We start from the raw sequence: 20052 nt of genomic DNA, 5'->3' as shown, positions 1-20052 counted from the left end.
GGGAGTTGTTTCTGCTGCCATACCAACATCAAGGCTATATAGCAGAAATTTAAACTGAGAGATAGATGACTTGTCTCTTGCAGTTATAGGAAGCTATTAATAATCTGAAAAACATCAGATTTTCTTCACTCACCTGTTACTTCAGTGTTATATGAACATATTAGCTGGTTGGTATAGTGCCTTTAAGCTACAGCTTGTCTTTTTTTAAAAAAGAAAAAGAATACTAAAGCTTTTTGTAAAAAAAAAAAAAAAGCAAAACAAAAGAAAAACAAAAACAACTAAAAACCCACAATAACAACAAAAAAACTTATATACATGGAAAAAATGGCAAAAGATGATTTTAGGAGATGAAAGCAATGTTTGCAGAGGTAGATCTGGCTTGATTTAGTCAGCCAGCACAAGAGAAAAACCTTTAAATTGTACAACCTAAGTCACTGAAAGAGCAAACTGTATAAGTGTTCATATGAATATATATAACGCTTATTCAATATAATTATGCAAATGAAAGAAAGTTTAAGAATCAGAGAACATTCTATAACCCAATATTCCAATGATAAAAAAAAAAAAGAAAAAGGAAAATGTCTGATATCAAAGTGTGCTTGACCACTTTCAATGGCTATTGGCAGTACGTTAGCTTAATGCATTGATTGCTTGTCTCTCCTTGTTTGACTTGGGAGGCCTGCCAAATCTTTAAGAAAAGGATCTTTCCTTCTGAGCCAGGTAACACAAATCTTCACTGGATATGGAACTGCTTCTCTCTATGAAATCTTTTCAAACAAAAAGGAATTTCTCTGTATTTTGATGCAGCATTCTGTTCTTAGAACGCAGGTAAAACACATCACCAGTTCTGCTTTTTTATTTCCCCAATAAACTATGTTTATTATGCCAATTCTAATTACCATGCAATCTAATGGTTTTAAGGCTTATATTTTCCACATCACTGGACATCACAAACACAAAAGCATTTTATACTGTCATTATACATCAACGTTTGCACTTGGTTATACATATATACAGAAATTATTCACACAACTTAACCTTGCTATTTCCTCCTTCCAAATCAACATAATTTTACTGTGAAAGCAGCTTTTTAATAAATGGTATAAGAAATACAGCAAGGCACACATTTTTTAAAAACTTTTTTTTTTACTCATTACCACCTCAAGAAGCATAAAAAATCAAAATGTTGTACTTAATTCCGTAGAATGTCAACAGTTCCTAATATACAACACCATGTAGTTGTTTCTTGAAGTGTTGCATAGATTAAATTTTAAAATTAAATAAATAAAATGACATTTATTTATTTTAATTGTTTATTTTTTAGATGCATTGAATCAGGAGGATAAATGATTTCCTTTTGCTGCAATCCAACAGAATTGTCAAATCAAAATAGCTTCAATAAGTTTATGCATTATACACATAAATATTAAATTTGATACACAAAATAGAGGAGTACTGGCAGGTACAGTACTGAAAAGATGAATCAGATTGATAATAAATCCTGTGGAACTTCAAAACTTTAAAGAACAGAAACAGTGATAAGTAGTACAGGAGCATTCAATTTAGGAAGGGAGGTCATTAGAGGTAGCTTGGGAGAGGAATCCATATGAAAGCAATGGCTTTGCTACCACACAAAATGATCACTGAAATAGGACTAGCATATGCAATCTGATCACAAAGCCAACATGGACAAATCACATTTCAAAAAAAAATTTATCTTGGGAGTCAGTGTAATGAAAGGCAGTGATACAATGGAATTGGAGGTCATCCCAGGGTTTACAGGATGAACCTGCACCTGAATTGCAGCCAAGTTTCTAAAAGGAAACAAAAAAGTAATAGTAGGTTACAGAAAATGCAGTTTTATTTGCAAAACATAGCTCTTCCAGAACAACCATAGAGAACCATTAAATGACCACATGCCAGAGCCTTTAATGCAGAAGTATACAGTTGACAAACAATGACTTTTAACAGCCTGAGGTATAAGGTAGCGTAAAAATTGTTTTGATGTAGAAAACTCATTGATTTCTATAAAGACTAAAGAAACGGGAAATGTCATGAAATTTGACCTTTCTGTGAATCCAGTCTTCATCCTTACCTGCAAACTTACCTTCAGTGCACTCATAGGTGCACCAATCAATGAAAACATAGGAATTTTTTAAAGCCAAACACCAAAAAGATGCACCTGTCACTTACTTTAATACTTTTGTATCATACACTATAAGATTTCAATGGAGAAAAAGATTGTCACAAAAGGGGTCCATGAACAGAACTCTCATTGTCATCACTGAATTTTTAAATTGTAAATAGCTACTTAGACACTTCTAGTACAAGCAATGAGTTAAATTTTCATATTATAGAATTATCCTGCTTGGAGTTTAGGGTTAAACTATTCATCAAAGAGCACAGACTTATGATGAGGATTATGAAAAAATAACTGTCAGAATACAGCTCAAAGCTTAGTGCAAAGTACATCTTGTAGGCATTTCCTAGGAGGCACACTAGACATGCATTATGTGCCTTCTGAACTAAGCAGAAGTATCTGCATCTATCCAGTTACCTTCTCCTTTGATCTTATTTGCTGTAACTGAGTCCCCCTCTATCTGTAGAAGGAATATACTTACACAAAAGAGTGAAAAGCTCAATAGTTTGTTTAGAAATTAGGGAAGAATTAATGTGAGTAAAGGGAAAGATTTTATCAAAATGTTCCTACAACTTTGGCAGGAGTTTCATGTATCTACAGTAAGAAAAGTCTCACTGATGGATTATGTCAGGTTTTTAAAAAAAAATGTAATACGCGAATAGTATAAGATTATCTGTTTATTCCATTTCATTTTTTTTAAAGAAGTCAGATATTGTGAGGAGATAAAAAGTCAGACCATTTTAAATTCTACAAAGAAACATTCTTCTATCCACTCCCCTGCAAAAATTAAATAAAGATAAATTTAGATTACTTTTGTAGTTCCATTTTCAAAAAGTAAATTATTGCATACTAGCTATTGTGTAAATTTCTATATTATTTCTCTCCTGCAATGACTAATTCACTAACAATATTTTGCATTTCTCTACCATATTTTATCTTTGGATCTCAAAACATTTTCAGCAAATGAATTATGTTACGCAGGTTCCACCAATTATTATTCTCATTATTTTGTGGCTAAAGAAACTGAGGCAGGGAAGGAAAAGCCATACAAAAGCATCTATTTCTGAGCAGAAAATAACAGTCAGGCCTTCAGGGACCAGTCCTGATCACCAACCATAGAACCTGCCCTCTCTCTAAGGTTTCTTTCTGGGTATAGCAAGTTGCAGGATATTCTGGCTAACTTTCTGGCTCTGTTAGATAAAAACCCAGATAAAACATTTTTTTCTAAATTAAGTTAAAACTTCTGTTTAAACTATGGATTCTGTAGAAAAGGAAAGAAATAACTTTTCTGACTTACTTTAAGCACTAACAAATAACACGCAAAAGTATACCGTATTTTCTAGAAAAGACGTCAGGCACATCACATAAACTTCCTAAATGTAATGATTTTTATGCATACTGAATATATGATTAAGAATTCCCAATCCTTTTGTGAGTCATGGGTCACACTGACAGCAGAACACTGTAGGATCTCTCATGTACAGAAGGACAGTTCTTACAAGCCATCCTCTATGCATAGTTTTATGAGTATCTCTGTTACAGAATTCTAATGTTGGCTAATATGGAAGATGAGTTGGTGCTGATAGACATTTCTGAGTCTGCTTTTAGAATTTGTACTATTTTAACATGATGAGCATTTTTTGTAGTATGCTGATAAACAATAGGATTGTTACATATACTTGGCAGAAGTATATGCAACTCTTCACTGTTTTATTCCCCTGTACATCCAGTGCAAATACTGAAGCAGTATAAAATCAAACTATTCTTGAAACTAGGCCTCTTTCAGCTTTGAATTCTTAGTATGCTTTAAAGGTACACATATACTATAGATTATTTTTCTCTAAGTATTGCAGCTACACATGGAATTACACATTTAAATGAGCTTACAGCACAGGTGCTACAGGAAAAATAATGGTGTTTGCCATTTATCTTTCAAATTAAATAATGTGTTTTTAAATAGAAACTTTTTTCATAATACACTTATGGGAACAACATTTATCTGTCACATTTTAAAAGATGTATTAGTAATAAATGTAAATTACCTTTGGAAAATCAGTAATTAGCCTCATCAAAAAATAAACAATCTGCCACCAAAAAGATAATCTTTAGCATAGTTAAGTATAATAACTGTTATTTGAATAAGTTAACAAATTAGGATAGATTGCTTCTGTAATTCATTCCCCATAGCATGAGAGATGAAGTTAAAGTACTGAGCTTGTGAAGGGGGGATGGGAGCTCAGTCTTCAGTGAAACCAAATCTAGCAGCTTATATTTTCCTTTTTTGATGTGCCTGAGACATGCTACATGTATCCTATGGCTTTATTGCTGGGAATAATACAGTACATAATTTCCATGGAAGCAAGGTTATATATATCTGCTAAGAAACAATGTATCTTAAATTTAAAAAGTGGGATGTCATGTGAAAGGCTTCGTTGTCTTAAAATTTTTAACCCCCAGGCAAAAATTAAATGCACGTTATGTTAAATGCTATAGTTTTAACATAACTCTGAAAATTTTGTATATAGTCTCTGCATTCTATTGCACTCTGGGCATGTATTAAAATGTCCATCCTCTATACCCAGTTTTAGTCCTGATGTTTTGTTAACTGCACACTGTCATACCCCAGTCTTACGAGAAACGCTGCTGGCTACCATATAAGTAACTATGAAGCTCTTAAGAGTGAGAAGAAATTTACATAGTATTTTGAGATCCTCAGAGGAAAAGTACTAACGAATGAAAAGTTATGCTATTGACTTTGTCAGTGAAAGAATGAGAAGAAGAAAATCAAACTCACTGTACTAAGTATTCTTCCCCAGTGTTACAAAATGAGTGGAAAAAAAGAAACTTTGTAAAGAAGTAATTTAGGAAAAGTTTACGTTTACATAATAGTCACTTGTCAACCTCATGCTTTTGTCCTCATCTCAGTTTATAGATCGTGGCCTCTGTAGACACACAATCTTTAGAATGCAATCCTAGAATATATGGTATCATCTATCAGTTTTGTAAATCCCAGGTGATATCTGTTGCTTCTTCAGTTGTTTGGATGTGTCCAAGTATTAACCTACTGGCAATCAACAGGTCAGGAAAACTCATTTCAAAGCCTTTCAAGAAATATCCTCTTTGCCACGACAGTTCCAAGATAGTGTATTATTAAAATAGATTTGTGTTTGAAAGAGATCATGGCAAAGTGTACACTTTTGCTGCCATAACCTAAATATTTTCCTAGCTGTCTTTATACATATGTGAATATGTGAATGGTGGATAAAAAGTTAACATGTGCATATGAAAACTCCAATGCACAATAATACAATATAGCAAAATCAGGAAATTCTGAAGTTAAATATCCAACAGTAGTAAAGCAATCTATTTTTTTATATAAATAGGCTCTGAACCTCTGTCATAGCTATGCAGGTTGCAGTTGGTGTGTACTGGTGGATTTCATAAGCAGTGATGAATAACAACCTTCTCTCCTAAGGGAAAGAATAATGGATTCTTAGAATAATCTAGGTAGGAAGGGAAACTTGAATGTCATCTAGTCTAATCTCCTTCTCAAAGCAAGAATATCTTCAAAGGTAGATCATTCAAGGATGTGTCCACGTATATTTTGAAATTCTCCAAGGATGGAGATTTTAGAACTAGCCTGGGCAACATGGTGTTTAACTTTGTGCCTTACTAGAAATCCCCTTGCTAGTTTCTCATAAGCAGAAGCATTTGGAATTGGAGTGGCATCTGGAGTTGCCAGGCTGGTTCTGGACAACTGGATTGGTGTTCCCAAAAACTAGTGACATCACTGTAAAGCTATGCTGGCTTTTGGCTCACCAAACTGCTAGTGAGACTCAAAGCAACAGTTCTATGTGATAGGATCTGTTCCAGAAATTGCTTTGTAGATTTTCTACTAAATGTGCAGCTAATTGTCAGACATTCATGTGAGGTCAGAACTCCGGATAGGAACTATATATGGTTCAACATGCTTACCACAAAATAGAATGGAAGCTTTCAGCACTGCTTTGTGGCTATCGTATTTCATTTGCTTTGGTGTTTGAGCCTTTATTCTACATCACCTTCACATTACATTTGTCATTGATGTTGCAAAGATTTCTTACTTTTGTAATCTCAAATTTGGTCTAATCTATAATGGTTAGTAATGGCTTAATAAATGTAAGTCATGGTAAGGTGACACCAAGAGATGACTTATTATCTCACTATTTAATTTCTAGTCTGCTAGGACATATGTCATGGACTGTCTGTAATTATCATAGAGCTCCAGCTGACTGGTCACTCAAAATCCTTGTAAAACCAGTTCACATTCATTAAGTGCATAACCTCATCAAACTCATAAGGTCAGCTGTCTGTGGAGAAAGGAATCAATGAGTAGAGCTGTTATCTGTTTTCATGGCTCCACTGACAAAGGAGGAGTAGGCTGATACAGAAATTTTAATTTTGAAGGATTCCCAAGTTCTGAAAGACAGCAGATTTGAAGTATTCCAGAAGAAAGCAGGTCCAGTCAGTGCAAAGCCAAAGGGCAAGAAGCAGCTACTGTTCACTGCATTTTTTGACCAGTGGCATGTAAATCAGAATTATAGTGTAATCAAAACAAATGAAATAATACTACCATAAAACAGAAGCCCTGGATGATGATCCACCTCTTTCATAGTACAAAAATTTAAAAATAAAATAAAATAATAATAAAAAAGAAAAAAATAAATAAAAAAATGTAAATAAAAGAAATTGTGTTTCATAGAGTACATACCTGTTTTTAGGATAATGTATATGCCTGGAGAGTGTTACATTCTATCTGCGCATATTAAAACGTCTTTCTTTATGAAGATTCAAGAGATTTTCTTCACAAGTAAGAGTTTTAGCGTTCTGGTGTAAAACCTCCTCATTCTGTGAATGGTCATGCTTTAAACGAAACTCTGTAGCTGAAGCCTCTTCAGAAGCAGCAACACATCCTTTGGGATCTTCAGTTCCAGGTGATTTTCCTATACTACTGTTTGTACTGCTGAGCTCTGGAAAATTCTTATCCAAACCTTCTGTTTGCCAGTCTGAAATCAACAAATCATCCACAGCATTTTTCAAATTGTTTGATGCATTTTCTTTGTTAGGATTGCAGGAATTTATATTGTCATCATCACATAGAAAAGATAAATCACTATCTTCTAATGAAGCTTTAACTTTTCCTAATGATGCCAAAGTCAATTCATCTGGTGACTCTGGAGATGTTTCAGAAGTAACATTACAAATTGGCTGCTGCTGCTGCTCAGCTCTTGCTTCAGGAGTACCATTACAAATGGATTGCTGTTGCTCAACACGTTCATCTTCAGGGCATGCTTCAAAAAAGCATTCAATATTATCTCTCTCATCTGTAAAGTCCAGTGGCACAGGTGTACTGCTCTTTTCCTCTATGTATTTGATTACTTCTCCACAGTCACTATCATGAGAAGAAAGTGAAAGATAAGAATAGAAGTCCCCTTTTCTTAGCTCAATGGGTCTGTGAGAGTGTTCCAACACTTTTTCCTTTATCTGTGTTAATGAAGCTGGAGCAGATGACTCACATTCAGGTTGTGACTTACTTTTCAAAGCTGTTGATGCCATGTCTATTATCTCCTTCACAAAGTTGTGTACTGAGTCATCTTCCATATTTCTTTTATCAAAAGCAGCAGAGTCACAGTTACAGCATAAATCAGGTCCATTGGCTGAGGAGTCATATTCTGCCTTACTAGATTTCAAGACTGCACAGCAATCAGTAGATTTTTCAGCAATGCTTATTTTGTGTTGTTGATCATCAGCTAAGGATGTTTGAAAAGTAGCAGCTTGTGTGTCTACAGAGCTTGTTTCTGAGGAAGATTCAAGACAAGGCTTTTTAGCAGGAGAGAAAGCAGTGCAGTGATAATCAGACCGAAGATGACTTTGACATTCTTTTGGAGGGTTTCTGGATCCAACTGACAACAGAACAGTCTCTTTTCCATCCATATGTGAATCATCCGAACTGTCTGTAAATGCTTCACAGATATGAAATTCATTTTCAGCTTCTTTTACACCAAGTGATGCATGAGTTTTGGAAGTTGCTGATGTTCTAACAAGATCTCCCTTATGACTGGCAAGAGTATTTTCAACATTGCCATTCTCCATATCATCCACAAGTTGATCCTTCACAACCTGAGAGATATCTTTCATCAGGTGACCCTTTGTTCCCTTTTCATGATTACGTGATACATTCTTACTGTTGCCATTATTTTCTGTTATTTTCTGCACCGAACCATTCAAAAGTGCTTCAATGTTCAGTGTATCTGTGGCTTTTGATGTCTCATTACTAACTTTACTGTGCTGAATTTCATCACTGAGGTTACTTTTCCTCTTCTCTCTTGTCAAAGAAAATTTTGGTCTCATCCAAGTTTGGAGTTCATTTTTTATATAATCAAGTCCTGAAATTAAATTGCATTCTTCATAAATATCCTCATCAGTTGCTATACTGGAGTCATCATCTTCATCTTTGATACCTAGCTCTTCCTCAGTTAAGGTAAGGGTGGAACTCGAAAGCAAATCACTGTCATCTTCATCATCAGTGCAAGCAGAAGTGCAGGAGACATTAACAATCATGCTAACATTGACATCACTCTCATCAGCTACAGATCTATTAAGATGTTTTCTAAATGATGCATTTGAATCTGGTATTTTATTTCTGTGCAGTACTATGTCTTCAGAACAGAGAGAAAGATCCTCACTGCTGCTGAGCTCTGTGAGAGAAGCTGCTGAGTCTTCATTTACTGAGGAAGCAATATCTACAGACAGCTGTCCAGTAAAAGACATTTTTTGAGAACTACTTTGGAGTGTTATATCGGAGATACTGCGCTTTATCTTTTGTTCTAATGGACTCTGGATGTTCTCTAAACGATTCAGAAGATCTAATGTCCTTTTGCTGAGCTCTCCAACAGAATCACTGCTTGCACTAATGTCTCCTGAGCCATGATGACTAAAAAGATCTTCATTGCTTTTGTAGGAAGTCAGCCAGCTCTCCAAAGAGGTGCTTCGTTGAAGACCATCTCCACTTTTAAAAATACCTGAGCTGAATAAATCACCTACTACAGACAGAGATTCTAATGAAGAACTATGAGATAAAGCAGAAAGCTGTCTTGTATTTTCTGTAGCAATTAGTTTTCTTACTGTTTCCACAGACTTAGAGGAATTGGGATCTGATCCTCCAGGGATATTTGCCAGATTATGGTCATGAATAAACTCATCTGGTTGTGACTCTCCAGGCTTATGTTCAGATTTACCAGGTATTTTATCAAAACAAAAACCATGAAACAAAGCACCCTCTGTTTGTGTCTTTTCAGTTTGTGACTGTTTCATTATCGCTGGCAATTTGAATTTGGAGCCTTGAAGATATGAGTAATCATAAAATGTAAACACATCTTGTTTTCCTTGCAGTTCTTCTAAACAAACAGTTTTACACATGGTAATGTTGTCCAAGTCCCTATCAATTTCATTTCCACAACCTCCAGATGGTGCCAACTGAAAATCATCTGAGAGACTAGCATGGTCTTCTTCATCTTGCTTTATTTTTTGTTTTATTACATCAATTATGTCATCCATTTGAGTTCCTGTGTGACCAATTTCAGGATTGCTCTGAGTGCTTTCAATATCATTTAGTAAAAAAATTTCTGAATTATTTGTAGTTTCTGTATCACATTCACTCACTATTCCACTTTCACTCTCGGAATGCCTGCTTATGTTCCCACTCTGGTACATATAGTTATACGATTTTGCCAATATTGTTCCCCCTATTAGGTCTGGCAAGGATTTGGTAGATGAAAACGAAGAGTCTTTACTAAGACTTTTGTTTAAAATGTTAGACTGTGTTACACTGGAGAGTTTTGATGCTTTTTTCAAGAAAGGCATGTGTTTTTTTTCTGATAATTCGATATTATGAAGACTATAGACCTGATAGATGTGAGGATTTGGAGGGGAAGTAATGCTGGAACAATAAAGAGGACTTCCACGATCACTGATACTTTCATCTTCATTCACATCATTGCTGCCACATTCTCCTGAAGTAGATTTCTGGCTTAGATCATCTTTTTTGAGTTCCTGATCAGGATCACTTAAATCTTCATTAACACTGATCAGCTTGTTACTAATATCAGTTTCATCCCATTCTAGTGCATCTTCACTTGGACCATTTAGATCCATCAAACTTGGATCAATAAAGTTCAGAGACTCCTGTTTAAAAAAAAAAAAAAAAAAAAAAATCAGAGATGAAAAATACATGCATCTCTACTTCAAAAGTTCTTCCACTGAAATCATAGAAGTAAATTCATGGAAGTAAAGAGCATTTTTGGAACAATGATAATTAACAGCCTTTTAACTTTATTATGTATTGTGCACTATTTAAATGATCAATTAAGATGAAACCTATTAAATTCTGCATCTCTTCTGACTCCGCATGATTTCTCATTTTTCTTAGTTTTTTTTTCTTATTTTTTGCTAAAACACCATATAGAAATTTGACTTTTCTTCAAATGAGATTAATGATGAGATTGGTGAGTTTGTTGAATGTTTAAGGCCCTTTACAGATCAGTATATCTCAAAACTTTTATGAAATAAATTTGCTAGTCTTTTTCCCATGATGTATTGGCTGGGGGTAGCTCAAATCTTAAACTTCCATGAAAACACTCATTTGCTAGATAACTAATGCTAATAAAGTAGTGCTGTACATCAAGTTGAGCAGTCCACATTGGGATTTGCCAGTTGGCCATGTTTTCATAATGACTCCTGGTTGGTATCTAGTTGGACCGTGTATCACTTGTTGCTAAGGAGAGGAACATCCTTTTACCAATTTACAACTAAAAATATGGTGCAAGAGATCAATAATTAAATTAAATTAGTTTGAAAACTTGTTAGATTAAGTGCAAAATCAGCTAAAGTTACTCATTTTCTCTGTAGTATGTTTCATGACTCTGTCTCACCTAGCATTAGGAAGATATTGCTGTGAAAAGCTTCCTGAACTGCATAGTTTTACTGTTTTACACTTCTGTCAGCTGCAAAAAGAACTCCCAAAGGCAGGAAAGGCAGGAAATCAGCAGCAGGTTCCAAGGATTTTATGTTCCATAGAATCTGATCTTGTTTCTCAAAACAAAACATTTGGTCCTCATTGGTCAGGAAAATTACCTTCCCCCTGTAAATCAGCACTTGGCTGCCTTGTTTGTTCTGCAGGTCAGATGGACTAAAACAATAAAACATGTGGAATTGTGACCTCACCCCATTCATCTTCACTGTGTAGTCCTTACTTCAAAGCCTATTTTTCATTCTTCAAATGAACATGCTTTTCTGAGTGCTGCTGTATACTCAGAAATTGTACAGATGTAGATATAAAGGCAGGGAATTTTACTTTTTTTTCCTTATTGTCATAGCTACCAAAGACTCTTATGAGGATATGGTCATTTTACCACCCTTCTTATAAGCATCATCTGCCCTGAGATCTATTAGTATGACTGTAGTATTATCAGACCTTTCCAAGTACAGCCTAGTTTTTAACTTTTTCTGAAACAGACCAGTCAGCTAAAGTCACAAACATTTTTAGCAAGGATATGTATTTTTCTTTCTTTTTTACAATATTTAGCAAGCTTACGAAACAAAAAGGAGAAATTAGAGATGCAGTAGTTGTTGGAGAGAGTAGCACCAGGCAGATTTTTGAATAAAGCTCTGGTTTGAAGAATTAAAAGTGGTGTCATACCAGCCTGTTTGCACTGACAGCAATAGCAAGGTGAAAACTAAGACTATCTGAGGCCAATCTTCATCATGTCAGATGTCTTCTTATCAGCCTGCTCAGTGCATCGGTAGGATGCTAGAGGATTGGAGTTATCATGATTATGATATATATGTGTAGATGTGTGTGTGTAAACACAAATGCACAAACCCCTTAGCAATTTTTCAAATTCTGGGAAATTTAGTGCAATTAGTTACACTTGTTGATATCCAAAGAAAGTTCATTTTGCCAGCCAGTTATTGTTCCTCTGGTGGAACTTGGTCTCCAGGTGGCTTACCACAGATTTCAACAAGTAGATATATGTGCATATATCATCTTTCTATGATATCATATTTTTAGATATGATATCATAGAAATATAAATCTATATATATAGATTTATATTAGAAATCATATATTTCTATATATCATCTATCTTTCTATCATCTTCATATCTTGAAGATATGACTATCTTCATATATGTTATCAAATTATAGGCACTAAACAGTTAACTCTGGAGTCAACCTCAATGACCACATGGTTTAGAGTTCAGAGAAGGTGAAAAGTTTTGATCAAGTAAAAAATTGTTATGCAATAGCAACAAAAAGAAACACACCATAAAGTATATTTCCATTTTTATAGTATCACTAGGTACACAACATTCAGAAAGCATTTACTGTTTTATGAAATATATCTAGCATATTTTAAAAAAGAACAAATTAAATTACAGACTCAGAAGAGTGAAAGATTGAATTAATTCGACTGTATTTGAAAATGCTGCTTTAAAGTCTGGTTCTTTTGAGTGTGAGCCCTGAACTACTTTGCTTTGGATAGTAATCCCATTTCAGTGGGAAATCTCATATGCACAAAGTGTGCACATCAATATTTGCAGCATTGGTGTCTAATGGTTAAACAGTTAATCTGCTGAAAATGCTAAAGGCAAGAAACAAAATTGTCATATAAGGGTATTTCCTCAATCACAGTGCTCTTTGAGAAAAAGTCTTAAAAATATATTTTTTTCCACTTTTTTTGTTTTTCAAACGCAGATAGTTTTGTTTTTCCTGCAGCAAATTTTATGAAACAATGATTCTCTGTTTCAGGCTCATTTGCATGTCCTACTCCAGTACAGATACTTTGTGTTGGTAAAACAGGCCTGTAATGTAACCCCTACATACCATTATATTTTTTAAAAAGAATTAACATGAAAAAAAAAAAAAAAAAAAGCTTTTACAATAATAAATACAAATTCTGTTCCTCCCTCCCCAAAACATATCCTTCAGTTGCTGTGGACAAATTATCCAAACTCAGCTCTGCTTTAGGGCCAGAGGAAAAATAGAGAGAAAGAAAGAAAACCATCCCCCACCTCCAGGAATGTGTGCACATTCAAGGAAGACAAACATGATTTTGTCTTTTCAAAAATGCAAGCATGCCAAGTACTTCTGCTGCAAGAAACAGTCATATGTACAGTACCCACTTCACCTCTGCTTCATTTTCTAAATGAGGTTCTCTATATTATAGCCAATAAAAAAAAATCCCCATTTCCCAACACCAATATTTTAATATGTATAAGCATACGCAAAAAAATTCAATGTGCATAATATTGAAGTAACCTGCACATTAAAATATGGTCTCAAAATATATAGAAGCCTTATGCTTTATTATATATCACTGGAAAAAAAAAAAAAAACAATTATTAAAAGACTTACTCGTTATAACTACAATTAAAAAAGGGATGTTTGTTTGCTGAGAAAATAAGAATCTGGAACTGTGGTTTTCACTTTTTCTGTCTTCATTTTACAATTACCTTTCTCAATGAAAAGGTACACTCAGTCCTGCACATGCAGAACTTGACTTTTTTTGTTTGGTGCTTACAGGCATTGCCAGTGTCCTACAGGGGTGGCTGTATGCACAGATGCCATAGGAAGGACACTGGCTTCACTTCTGCTTTCTGAAGTCACAAATGCCACTTGTATGGGTCTCAACACAGCCTGGGTCACATGGAAACAACATGGGTCACATCACTGAGAAGCTGCCTGCCTTCATGTTGACATGGAGAATTCTCCTATGACGCTCAGAAATAAAAGATTAAAGGATTGTTCCTTATATCTAGTTTTTAATATTGATAATTTTCTGAAATGGCAGCAAAGGGATAGTCTCACAAAATGCTGCATGACAAGTGCACATGAAGCAAAAGTGCAGAACTGAATTCTACCATTTGAAAAAAATTGCACCCTTTGGCATTCATCAATGCTTGCAGAGCATTTGCAGAGACCAAACAGTGGATGCAAGCGCAGTGAGGTGGTGTGTGGGGCATTTTAACAGTGACAACAGCAATGTCAAACACAAGCCATGTTTCAGACAGCTGTGCAGATTTTTAGGAGTGCAACATGCACACTTCTGTGTCAGAGAAGCTAACCATTCTCTAGACGTTCTGCTGCTCTTCAAATGTCTTGTGAGCACATTAGGTAATACTTGAGGTCAGTTATGCCTGCACAAGTCCTGTGATCAAACTTTAAGTTTCCTGATAAGCTCCCCACAGCACCAGATGACTAAAAGAAGTGAAAGGCTCTATTCCCTCTACCATTCAACAAGCTAGAGCAGCAGGTGAGCCATGCCAGTAGAAGGCCTATAGGAACTTACTTCTATCACAGGCCAAGGCAAAAGCGGGGATTCAACACAGTACTTATTCTTCAGCCTCTGTGGAAGCAGTGGCTTCCATTTTTGCCACTGTATCCTCCTGTGGCTTTTTAACATCTCTGGTTCTCATTTGCTGAAGAAGCCTTTTAAGTGTTACTAGAGAGCAGAACACCTATAACATTTTTATGTTGAATAATATTGTCATCCAAATAGGTTTACAATCCCAGACCTATATTTCAAGTTGTGTTTATAAGCTGTTTTCACATTTTTGTCATGAGAAAGCCTGACTACATGGCATATTTTACAGACTGTTGTTTTTGCTGCTTTGTAGTTTTCTTTTCATCTGTCAAGAGGTTACATGACAGGATTTTTTCAACCTTGAATGTCATTTTGGTCTCACTTCTACTTCAAGGGAATATATTATTTTCTTTGTGCAAGAATCCAACACAAGCCCTTAATGAAACTCTTAGAAAAATGCTCCTAGGTTGACCCAAACTGAAAACGTTGCCATGTATACCTAGTTCAGTAAAGACCAAATCCTGGCACTCTACCTCAGACACATGCCCATGCAAATTGCAGGCAGCTCATTCAGGCTAAGTCTCAGACGTCTATCCAATCAAGGATTACTTTTTATAGTAAAGACAAAAAAACAAAGCAAAAAACACAACACTGCCACAAACTGCAAGTCTGTAGAACTGATCATGCCTAAACAGGCTTAAAACTACTGCTTGTCTAAACTACAGAATTTCATCACAATTTTTCATCTCTATGCCCTTTCTTGTGGCAAATCAGTTGTCCTCTGCATTTGGATGCTCTTGCATAATTGCACTGGCATAACAAAATCACTGTTGTTTTGGCTTTGTACTAGTTATGCATAGTTTCGGTTTAATATATTTTACATTGTACTTTATACTCCTTTAAAGGTGTACTCTAAGTTAAAGCAGAATAACTCTGTGGACAGTGCTAAAGGACTAGGTAGATGCAACAATCTTCTCTCTTGCCACGGGTACCTGAAATCACAAAGATTAAGAGCTTTGTTTCAACAGAAATAACTGTTTGTGAGAAAACACTAAAAAGTGAGAATCACTGTAGAAAAAAAGATAGGACATTAGCTTTTTAGATTTTAGCCTTAGGAGAAACCTAGAAAGAAAACTTTCTCACTAAAAGCTGGAAAAGAAAGACTTGAATTTCCAAATGAAATCTTAGAATCATAGATTATCCTAAATAGACTCAGATAGATCAAGTCTAACTCCGGGCTCCACACAGGACTGTCAAAACTCAGACCATAGGTCTAAGAGTACTGTTCAGACTCTCCTTGAATTCTGGCAGCTCAGTGAAATGATCAGTGTCCCGAGGAGCCTGTTCCAGAACCCAGCCATCCTCTGGTGTGGAACCTATTCCTGATATCCACCCTGACCCTACCCTGACACAGCTCCATGCCATTCCCTTGTGTCCTGCAGCTGCTACCAGAGAGCAGAGGCCAGCGCTGCCCCTCTGCTTCCTGTCTTCCCATATACAAGAAAGGGAGATTTGATCTATTATTTATAAATAGCAGAACTGCACGAAGGATATCTGGGTCTATCATCAATTTCTCCTTCTCACAAAGCAGTTAAGAGACTATCAAATTTAGCCTAATTCATATCAAGGATGACTGACTCGCTTTTTCCTCACATGTAAATTTTCAACAGCATTTCTTTCTTATCTCTGATCAGGCATTTTCGATGTCATTGATCCACAACCCAAAATTTATGATACTGACTAGATGGGAGTCAATAAGCAAATATCGTGAAGTCAGAGGCTCTCAGACTATTGCACATTACAAGTAGTTCCACAGTCTGCCTACCTATGGATTTCCAGGAATTAAGTTAAACATCACTACTGTCAGTAAATGGTGGAGAGTTATGACAATGAATCCAAATGATAGTGGTAAGCACTCTGAGATCACACCACAACTACAGCTCATTGACATGACACAGTGCGTATCTAGAAAGTGCTGCTTTTCAAATGTTGCAGAAGAGAAACAGGAGCCTTATCTCCAGATGCAAGAAGTCCTTAGGCAGAACTTTATCAGTAAGATCATCTCACTCACTCTCAAACTTTCAGACTTTTTTCATGTGTCCATCACTGGTAAGTGCCAGTTATTTATGGTTGTCTCTGTACATAACAGATGCCAACATAGCCCTGGAGCTGGCCCAACAAAAAAAAAATAATAAAAAAAAAAAAAAATAAAAAAATAAAAAAAATATATATATATATATATAGGCAATTTCAATCTCATCTTAGATGCTAAATGAATTCTACGCAATCTGTGAACTACCAGTGTTAAACGTACAGTTTGTTTTGGTCACTGGAGAAGTTATTTAATATATGAACACATTATAGAAATTCATTTAGAAGAAGAAAAAGTAAAAAACAAGTACTCCTTGTTAGGGTGAGAGGTTTGTATTTGCCTGCTTTAGTTTGGCTAAGTACAAAATGACACTGGACTGTATTTTATTACTGCAAAAATATTACTCATTATGTCATTATGCAACATCCTTCTATTGCAGGAGAGCTTATTCAAAACATTGTACAGTTTAGATTTGGACTCAAATTAGAACATAAGCTGAAAATTTAAATCTATCTACATATCTACCTTATGCGGTGGTGAGTGACAAAGTCCAACAAGCAGCAAAAGTTTACAAAGTGATGTAATAACTGAGGGGCTCAGAACTGTAAGTACTAATGTTATTAGAATAAATGTTGTTAGCATGCAGTTTTAAAGCGTTTTGTTTCAAACTGAAGCAATATTCCTTCTCCCTTCTAAAACAACAAAAAAGAGTATTTTAAAAATGAAGCATCCCCCTGCTTTGTTCAGTAAACTTGCTGGATGAGCTGTGACTCCATAAAGTTTAGGAACTCATTTATTATGTTGCTAGATTAGAAGCTGCATTTATTCACACAGTGCATCTCTAAAACTTAGCTTTCATTAGAGCTGTGGGGAGGCCTAGTCTTTCTCCCTTCTCTCGAGAAGGTGAAGCTCAAGAAGATAATTAACCATGAAACAATGAGGAGGCTTGCTGGGTAAGCACTAGTGTGAAAACAGTTACTCCTCACAAAAGAGGGGAAATTAGCTGGCTGGATAAAAAAGGAAGTGTCAGACTGGAAGACTGAAAGGGCTGCCAGCATAAGTAGATAGCTCTATGCATCATTAATACAATTTATTTTTTTTTAACACTTAAACTTCACTGCTCTCTAAATTTAGATGCATTTAAACGCTATGTTTGAGAGGAGATTAACATGCCATTTTAAAAGAATTTCTCTTAAACTTTCCATTTTCACATTTCACCAGTTTTAGTCACCCTTCCCACAAATGCAGAAGTTCACCACCCTTTCAGTACTCTTGTTTACAAAGCCGATGTAAACAGAGCATTCTAAAAAGATTCAATTTGCTCGTTGTATTTTACAAGCACAAATTATTTTATATTAAAACACATTTTTATGAACAGAAAGTTCGTTTCGATTTCACTGTTTCATACAGTAAAGACTTATGATGTGTGTTTCCTTTCAAAACTTCCTTCTACTCAAACAGCGTTCCCTGAAGCAGCCACATCTTTGGCAGAAATTCAGTTATAAGCTATGCCAAAAGAAATTGAATAAACAAACACTGCTTAATGCAGCTGGGTAGGTAATTTACATATTACTGCACACCAAACATGAAGGCCTGAATATGGATTAGAGCTACAGCGATGACACAAATATCTTATGTGTTAGAGGAAATAAAAAATTCAGATCATCATTGCTAATGATTTACATGATATGATTTAATGTATACTGTATTACTTCAGATACATAAATGTTCATATTTAACTACTAAAGAGATGTATGACTTATATTTTCTGTTTTACTAGAAATCTTGAAAAACTGTTAAGTGGATGCATTTTTCAAAGTTTCTTTTGGTGAAAGCAGCCTACCCAAATGACTGCATCATATTCTTTTCATACAATGAAGGAAAAAAGAAACAAAAAGAAACGAACAAATACAATGAAAACCCTCTAGGCATTGCTTAAAACTGATTTTTTACATACAAAAATATTAGGTAGGTAGGTCTCAAAACTCATGTGCTTTCAGAAAGCATCTATCATTTTGGTAAGGTCAACATTCCATTCAGCTTAGTCTATCTCTTGCAGTGATCAGTAGTGGATGTTTATAGAAAATTAAAAAAAAAAAAGTAACAGAATGGTGTCATGCAAAATTTGAGAAGTCAGACTTCCAGAGTTGGAGATACAAAATATCAATTGATTTCTCAATTAATTTGTCTAGTTATTTAATGAACTCATTGAATTTTCTTATCCACAACATCAAGCAGGAATAAGTTTCAAAGTTTTACTAACACTGCATGAAAACAGTATTCCTTTTAGATTGTTTTAAATCTTCTACTCCATTATTTCATTGTGTCCCCTTTCCCTCTCGTGTTAAGAGGAAATGCACCTTGTTTATTTCTTCTCACTTAAATACATGCATATATATATATAATATATAATATATAATATAACATAATATATTATATATATAATATATATATAATATTATATAATATATAACATAATCTATATATAATACTATATATATTTTATATATATATATATATATATATATATATATTGTATTCCTTTCTTCTTTCAGCTGATACAGCTACTATAGCATCCTATAATAATGAACAATGAAACACTGATTATTCAAATATGTAATAAAGATCCTGCAAATATATGTTTATAATGACTGGAATCATCCAATCTTTTCAGGATGGAAATAAAGGCTATACAACTTGTTACCAAATGAGGCTTCTTCTATTCTTTCTAAAAATTATTTTGCTTGAGAACTCTTGAAGATATCAGAAAATCAGCTTCAATCACAGTCATATACCATTCCTTGTAGAACTGTGCTCATTAGAGACGCAGTGCAACAAGTCACTAAATTAATTCAATAATCACTATTTTGTGACTGTTGTATTTCTCTTCTCTGTAATCTTTTAAAGACGTCACGATCTCGTGATATGCTGATATTAGGTATAGGAATAAAAAAAGACCGATGTCATCCTGTAATCAGAACAGAATGCTCAGAACTTTTATATATATAGCCCTATTCTTAGTTGTCTAAATTGGAATTTCTTTCTTTCAAATGTGACATTTATTACTGAAAATAATAATTCTAGCCATTTTTTTCCTACTTTCCTGAGATGCATGAATAAGAGCAGGTGAAGGAAAGTGATCCTTCCTCTCTACTCCACCCTGGTGAGGCCACATCTGGAATACTGTGTACAGTTTTAGGTTCCCCAGTTCAAAAAGATAGGGATCTCCTAGTAGTCCAGCAGAGGGTGAAAAACATGATAAAGGGCCTGGAGCATCTCACATATGAAGAAAGGCTGAGTAACATGGGTCTGTTCAGCCTGGGGAAAAAACGACAGAGGGAACCTGAAAAATATTTATAAGTCTCTAAAGGGAGGTGGGAGGCAAATAAATGAGGCCAGGCTCTTCTCGGTGGTGTGC

General features: G+C 35.0%; 1 protein-coding gene across 1 annotated transcript in view; it reads right to left on the bottom strand.

Moving 5' to 3' along the window:
• Positions 1–1329: 1329 nt before the first annotated feature.
• AKAP6 (A-kinase anchoring protein 6) overlaps positions 1330–20052 on the bottom strand; it is a 213849-nt gene continuing 195126 nt past the window's right edge. Inside the window, exons 12-13 of the mRNA XM_042814990.1 lie at positions 6891–10363; positions 1330–1814 (exon numbers count right to left, since the gene is read on the bottom strand). Of these exons, the coding sequence (XP_042670924.1) occupies positions 6932–10363 (3432 nt within the window). The 3' untranslated portion in view covers positions 1330–1814; positions 6891–6931. The remainder of the gene's footprint in view (positions 1815–6890; positions 10364–20052) is intronic.

This window comes from Centrocercus urophasianus, unplaced genomic scaffold (assembly GCF_019232065.1).
Source record: "Centrocercus urophasianus isolate 14NV4802_14NV808 unplaced genomic scaffold, USGS_Curo_1.0 seq_14, whole genome shotgun sequence".
NCBI lineage: Eukaryota > Metazoa > Chordata > Aves > Galliformes > Phasianidae > Centrocercus > Centrocercus urophasianus.
This window is presented reverse-complemented; position numbering and strand designations above follow the sequence as displayed.